At 51.0% G+C, this 7,337-nt stretch overlaps 1 protein-coding gene across 3 annotated transcripts; it reads right to left on the reverse strand.

Annotated features, from left to right (window-relative positions):
- Positions 1-2,217: 2,217 nt before the first annotated feature.
- Positions 2,218-5,831, reverse strand: LRRC25 (leucine rich repeat containing 25). 3 transcript variants are annotated; one of them, XM_024561005.4, is made up of 3 exons: positions 5,689-5,831; positions 4,330-5,126; positions 2,218-2,622 (listed from the first exon to the last, which is right to left on the reverse strand). In XM_024561005.4, exons 2-3 carry the CDS (start codon positions 5,115-5,117, stop codon positions 2,541-2,543), a joined length of 870 nt encoding a protein of 289 aa, XP_024416773.1. In that variant the 5' UTR covers positions 5,118-5,126; positions 5,689-5,831; the 3' UTR covers positions 2,218-2,540. The 3 variants fall into 3 exon arrangements, with proteins under 3 accessions (XP_024416773.1, XP_045051846.1, XP_045051847.1); XM_045195911.2 differs by having other exon boundaries at positions 5,611-5,797; XM_045195912.3 differs by having other exon boundaries at positions 5,639-5,796.
- Between the last annotated feature and the right edge of the window lie 1,506 nt (positions 5,832-7,337).

Here is a 7,337-nt window from a genome sequence, read left to right on the forward strand (position 1 = left end):
GTGTGCTGTGGAAAGGCTGTGGCAGTGGCGGGCGGTGAGGGGGCATGGACAGGAGGGATACCTTAGGAGCAAGCAATCCCAGCCCCAGGCCAGACTGCACAGCCCAGGGTTCCAGCACAGGGAAGATAGATCCTCGCTACCTCTGGCTGTGAAAACCAGTGGGGGTTGGGATGTTGGAAGAAACTGCCAGATTTTCGCTGATTAAAGGGTCCATATGGTCTAATAATGTACACAAATCCATCCACTCCAGGATTCACCACAGGGGCACCAGCTGGAAGGGCACCAATCACACACCAGAAGGGAGTGAAGTGATGGGGAACTAGCAGAATCCAGGCTGTAGCATCGTCCCCTCTCCGAGCCCTCCCCACACAGTCCCAAAGCAGTGAAGCAAGTGTCGTGCCCTGGCAATTACCTAAGACTCTGCCACACACAATTTGCAGGTGCTTTTTCTACATAGGCCATACTACTAAGATGGAGTAAAAACAGCTCTATCTAATACACAGAAACAAACACAGGGAGACTGCTAAATTGAGGAGACAAAGAAATATGGCCCAAATGAAAGAACAGAACAAAACCCCAGGAAAAGAACTAAGTGAAATGGAGATAGCCAACCTACCAGATGCAGAGTTCAAGACACTGGTGATAGGGATGCTCAGAGAACTCCTTGACTATGGCAAAAATATAAAGGAAGAAATGAAGGTTCCACTAAGTGAAATAAAGAATAATCCAGAGGAAACCAACAGAGAAGGGAAGGAGGCTGGGATTCAACACAACAACGTGGAACATAAGGAAGAGATAAACATTCGACCAGAACAGAAAAAGGAACAAGAATTCAAAAAAAATAAGGATAGACTTAGGAACCTTTGGGACATCTGCAAAGCCAACATCCGAATCATACGGGCAACAGAATGAGAAGAGCAAGAAATTGACAACTTATTTGGAAAAATAATGAAAGAAAACATCCCTAATTTGGCAAAGGTAACAGACATACAAGCCCAGGAAGCACAGAGAGTCCCAAACAGGTTGGACCCAAAGAGGACCACACCAAGACACATCATAATTAAAATGCCAAAGGTTAAAGAGAGAATCCAGAAAGTAGACAGTTACCTACAAAGGAGTTCCCATAAGACTATCAGCAGATTTCTCAAAAGAAAATTTGCAGGTAAGAAGGGACTGGCAAGAATTATTCAAAGTTATGAAAAGCAAGGACCTCCAACCTAGATTACTCTATCCAGCAAAGCTATCATTTAGAATTGAAGGGCAGATAAAGTGCTTCCCAAACAAGCTAAAACTAAAGGAGTTTGTCATCCCCAAGTCATTATTACAGGACATGTTAAAAGGATTAAGAAAAAGAAGAAGGTCAAAACCATGAACTTTAACAAGGCAACAAACACAACTATCAACAATTGAATCTTAAAAAACAAACAAAGAAGCTAAGCAAACAACCAGAACAGGAACAGAATCATAGATACGGAGATCATTTGGAGGGTTATCAGTGGGGAGGGGGAAGTGGGAGAATGGGGAAATGGTACAGGGATTAAGAAGCATATCTGGAGGGAACAAAATAGGGGGAAGTTACGAACAGCATAGGAAATGGAGAAGCCAAAGAACTTATATGCTCGACCCATGGACATGATGAACTAAGGAGGGGGATTGCTGGAGGGAAGGTAGGTACTGGTTGGAGGGGGTCAAAGGGGGGAAAATGGGACAACTGTAAGAGCAAAATCAATAAAATATTTTTTAAAAGAACTCTAAGTGGTCACAAAGATGGCTGAATTGAAATAACTACAAAAAAAAATCTTCAAAAAAACAAAGAAAGGGGGTGCCATTCTGGGTAAAAGAATGGCTTCAGGAGGGAGGTTGGCTCGGTGGGGACGAGGCCCAGACCACAAAAGCAGAGGGACAGGAGAGGGCAGTGAAGTGGGCGGGCCTGGATCGTGCAGTCCTCAAGTACCAGGCTGAAGGTCCAGAGACAATGGGGAGCCGTGGAGGGCATGCGAGCAGTGGAGGGGCACAGTCCCGATTCATGCCACAAAAATCCATCTGAGGTTGGCGTGGGCCTCCTTGGGGGCTGAGTCCGGATGCCAGGCGCCTGGGAAGGGGGCCTGAGAAGGACAGAGGGAAGGGACTGGAGAGAAATTCAGGAGTCTCAGAGATCTAGTTCTGAGAGCTCAGGAAGTCCCCACCAAAAAGAAACGTTACCCCTGGGCCAGCAGCCTCATCAGCCCCACAGTGTTTATTGAACACCACCTGCGCACTGAGAGGAAGGTGACAACAGTTTAAACTTTGAACCTCCTGTGTCTGTGTTGGGGTCTCTCCTCTCCCCTTTCTAGCAGCCAAAGGTGCTGAAGAGCGGAGCAGGGGCTGAGGAAGGACCTCCAAGACAGTTCCTCCTTGTCCTTGTTCCTCAGACTGGGAGACTGAGGCCAGGGGAGATCCAGAATGGCCCTGGAAGCGGGCAGGCTGGAGTCCAAGCCATTGCAGGCTCAGTGCCCAGGGGTCACGTACTCCTCATCAACCGGTGGAGTCTGGCCCAGCAGCTACAGGTTGCCGTAGATGGGCTGGGAGGCCTGGGGGAGGCTCTCATAGTTCATGTAGAGGTCGTCCTCTGAAGGGTGAGCCCTGTGGGGACAGAGAGAAGGGTGGGAAGAACTCAGGGTAGGCACATCAGCTCTGAGAGGCAAAGAAAGTTCTGGGTGGCCGAGTCCACTCCTAATTACATACAAGGAAACTGAAGCACTAGGCACTGCTCTCCCAGCTGCAACTTTCTCTGAGAAAGGAAGTCGGGGTCAGTAAGTCTGGGGAGACTGTCGGTTCAGCACTATAATGCTGCGGTCCAAGGACCTTGAGCCATTTGAAGATTTTTTTTTTCCTCCCTTAAAGTTGAGATGGTTGCCCATTTTTTACATTAAAATCTAGACTGCAGTTTCCTCTCAAAAAATTGGAAGCTCTGGTCACACCAGCCACATGAACACAAGTGGCTGGAGTCAGTGTCTGCCCCTTTAGATGGAAAATGTTTCTACGGTCCCGGAAGCAACGGACTTTGTGACTGCAATATAAAAGTAAGTCTCGGAGGCTCAGTTTCTGCGTCCATAAAATTAGTCAGGGAGGAGGTTGCTTCTTAGCAATGTCTAGCTATTGTAGGCAAGACTCTCAGAGCAGAACTTTCCTGCATCTAGAACATCCTAATCCCACCCTGGGTCCTCTTGTAACAAAGGCCACTTTGGATAAATGGTGTCTCTCTGCCATTCACACTATAGTATGAATTACTCCCAACACATATATGGTTGTATGGGGATGGACAGGACTGGGAGTCAGGGTTTGTTTCCTACCTCTGCTTCTGACTCACTGTGTGACCTTGTGCAACTCATTCCCCTTCCTCCCAGAGCCTAACATTCTGAAACTGTAAAATGTAGAGGGTGAATGGCACATCCAATCCTAAATGTTTTTGGAAGAGACTGGCCCTGAGCCCTTGGTGAGAGTGAGGCAGAGGAGAGCGGCAAAGCTTAAGCTGCCTTAGCAAGTCTAGTTCCTTCGAATCCTTACCGCAGTCCACTTCTGCTTTTAAGCCATATTTTCATCTGCTTTGCCTATTCTCTCACTTCTCATCAATAGACTCCCACCAGTCTCCCCACAAGTGGATCTCGCCACTCAAACCCAGCCCGAACCCTTTTCCCTTCTTGCTTGGATCCTCCCAATCCCTTTGGCCTCAGCTCTGATGTCTTGCTGTTTCCAAACCTATTGACGGCAGATTCTCTGATCTCTCACATTTCCTGACATTTGTTTCTGCTGGTGCCCCCCACCCCACTCCTCGTCCACTCTGGAAAAGGTGAACCTGTCTCTCTACCCCCAGCCTGATCAGGAGGTGTTGGGACTTTGTAGGGGAGAGGGTTATAGATGGCTTTCCCAGCACCTCCTGTGTGTCAGAGGGAGATGGGGGGAGGGCTGTCCCCATTACACAGAGATGGAAACAGTGGCTCAGAGACAGCTCTGGGTCACACGAGATCTGCTCCCAGGCTGCTGACTGCTACCCCAGAGCTCCGACTCTGCCTAGAGCACTTGCCTCCTCTCTCCGTGGCCGCTAGAAACTGGGCTTGTGGGTCATGAAGTGGGAGCTTGTCCCATCTGCAGGAGCTCACTTCACTCTTACCCTAACTCCATGAGGTGGGGGCTGCTATTATCCCCACTTTATAGGTGAGGAAACTGAGGCCCAGAAAGGGAAAAACTACTTGCTCAAGATCACAAAGAAGCCTGCAAGAGGCAAAGCCGGGATCTGAACCCTAGCCACCTGGTGTGAGTCTTGCAGGCAGATGTGTGTGGGTCACTCACCCGTGTTTGGTCCACTGGTGCTCGGCAGGTGGCTGGCCCATGAACACATTCTCATAGTCAGGTGTGTGGGGCCTGGGCAGGGTGTCCGCTGGTTGCTTAGGGCTGTGGCTCCGGCTACTGTACCTCGGCTGCCGGCCTGAGCCGGCCCGAGGACCATCTGCAGCAGTCCATGTTTTGCCCAGGCCCTGGCTACTGGGTGCCCAGTGCGCCCGGAATCTCCAGGCCAGCAATGAGCCAGCTACGGAGAGCCCAAGGAGCAGGCTTCCACCGGCCGCCAGTGCCCCAATGGTCACTGAGGACAGGCCAGGTGGGCAGCCCACCTCCAGGAAGGTGGAGAGGTTGTGCCAGGTACCAGCGCCTGCATCCAGGCACTGCAGAAGTGGCGGGTCAGAGCAGTTTTGGTCCTGTCGGACCTTGTGCCAGGAGGCTAGGACGCAGAGACAGTCAGCCTTCAGGTCAAGGCTGCAGCTTTCTGCCAGCCTTGCAGGCACCTGGTCCAGGGGGTTGCGTGTCACATTCAGGATCTGCAGGTGATGAAGGGTGGCGAAGAAGGACCATGGGAGCTCTCGAAGGCCATTACCGGACAGGTCGAGGAGGTGAACGCTGATGGCCTGCAGAGACTTGTTCTGGAGCAGGTTCAGGCCTTGACCGCTGAAGTTCAGGCATGTGTCTTTGAACTCCCTACTCCAGTCCACGTCCCCCGAGGACACATTGCAGGACAATCCCAGGCTGCATGGATCCTGCAGTAGCAGCAGCAACCACGGTGCCCATGCCAGGGCGCCCCCCATTCAAGCAACCTAAGCAGAGACACCAGAATCTAAGCCCCGACCTCCGCCAGTGGTCACCCTCACCACCGGGGTTTATTATTAGTTGGGTTTTTTTTTTCAATATCTCAGAACATCTCAAGCTGTTTCTGGTAATAGGCAAGCTCTCACTTGTCATCTCCTCACTGCTTCCCTCTGGCTTCCAGCCTCAGTTTCTTCTCTGAGAAATGGGTACATAACCCCAGAGCCCAGGCTTGGAGGGTGAGGAGGAGACTGAGACCATGTGTCCTCTCCCCCTTCTCCCACATGAGTTCTTTGAGCTTGGCCCAATCCCCCAATATTTCTGGCAGCTTCATTGACCAAGATGGGACCACATGCAAATAAGTGGTTGCCCTGCAAATGGCCCCACCCCCCAACTACGATAGCTGGGAGTCCCAGACTGGGTTGCCTGCAGTGGGGGCTGCCGACCTCTGACTTGCAGCCCCTGCACAGACCCCAGTTCTAGCCTCCGTCTTACCTTGGCAGGCCCGCAGTTACAGGTTTACCTGGGCAGTGCTGGAAAGCTCCAGCTTGGAAGGACTTCGTGGCGGCTCACCTGGACTGGGGTCTCAGTGGCCGGCACCCTCTCAGATCCTCTGTGGTTCCTGCTGCTCCTCAGACTCTGCACCCAGAAACACACGGGAAGAGGAACTGGTCTCCGGGTGGAGAGCAGAGGGCACGAATGAAGAAAACACAAAGACCCGCCCTTCTGCAAGGCCTTCAGGCCCAGGATTCTCACGGGAGGGGGAGGGGTGGCCTGCTTCCCTCTTGCAATAACGCAGCCATCCCCCACTAACACCTCAGCTGTCTGCTACTTCATCAACTCACTTCCTGGTCTTAGCTCAGTTGACTCCCAACTCTTGCCTTGCTTTATTCATTCAACAAAAATCAAGAGGCCTCAACCCTGTCCAGATTTCCAAAGAAGACCCAGTCTTGAGAGAGGACAGAGAGGACACAGACAACTCTAGTCCCAAGGAGGCAGGGCAGGGCTACAGGGAGGGAGAGGGTCCTGGGAGCTTTCTTGGAGGAGGAGACATTAAAATTGGGGCTTTAACACATGCGTAGAAGTTTGCTGAAGATTCCTAAAACCTGCCTTTGACTCTCCAAGCCCTTAGCCTCCCCCACAGACTCATGGCTCTTACTCATGTACAAAGACTCCTCCATGCTGAGTGGGAGGGTGCGAGAGGGTCTCCTGGGAGAGAGGACATTGAGTCTGTGGCTTGGACGATGAGTCTCAGGGGCAGCAGTGGCAGGCAGGAACAAATGCACTTTTAGGTCCCAGGCAGAAGGCATAGCAGGAGCGAAGGTCCTCAGCCCTGGGCTCAAAGCATGGGCCTTGGGAAGTCCAGCCAATGTTAATATAATGAGAACGGTTTGTGTTACATCGATGTAACCTGGCAGCCAAGGAGAGTGGACTGGAATGTGCATGCGTGAACAATGACGACTTCACTGTACTAGTCAGTAGGGGTGGTAGACGCCATTGAGTGAGCATGTGTACTGTGTGGTCCTCACATTCAAAATGACTGAGTGAGTAGAGCAACCGAATCTGCATCAAATTTTGCATTAAGCTTGAACATTCCTCCGTGGAAACTTCAGATGATTCAGAAGGCCACAGCTATGGGCAACTGGTGATTGGCAGCTTCATCATGCCAATGCGCCCACTCATGCATCACGTCTCACGCAGAGGAGTTTTTTTTTAAAGAGTTTGTTTACTTATTTTTAGAGAGAGAAGATGAGAGGGAGAAAGAGAGGGAGAGAGAAACATCAATTGGTTGCCTCTTGCACACCCCCAACTGGGGACCTGGCCCACACCCCAGGCATGTGCCCCGACCAGGAATCGAACCAGCGACCTTTTGATTCCCAGCCCAGCACTCAACCTACTGAGCCCCACCAGCCAGGACCAGAGTTTTTTGATGAAATCTCAAATCACCCAGGTGACTCAGACCCACTGCAGCCCAGATTTGGTGCCCTGCAACTTCTGGCTTTTCCTAAAACTAAAATCACCTTTGAAAGGGAAGAGATTTCAGATTGTTGGTGAGATTCAGGAAAATATGATGGAGCAGCTGTTGGCAATTGGGAGAACTGTGCGAGGTCCCAAGGTGCCTACTTTGAAGGGGACTGAAGCGTCATTGTCCTATGTACAACGTTCTTGTATCTTGTATGTCCTTCAGTAAATGTCTACATTTCATATCACGTGGCTGCATA

Source organism: Desmodus rotundus, chromosome 9, assembly GCF_022682495.2.
Source record: "Desmodus rotundus isolate HL8 chromosome 9, HLdesRot8A.1, whole genome shotgun sequence".
Lineage (NCBI taxonomy): Eukaryota > Metazoa > Chordata > Mammalia > Chiroptera > Phyllostomidae > Desmodus > Desmodus rotundus.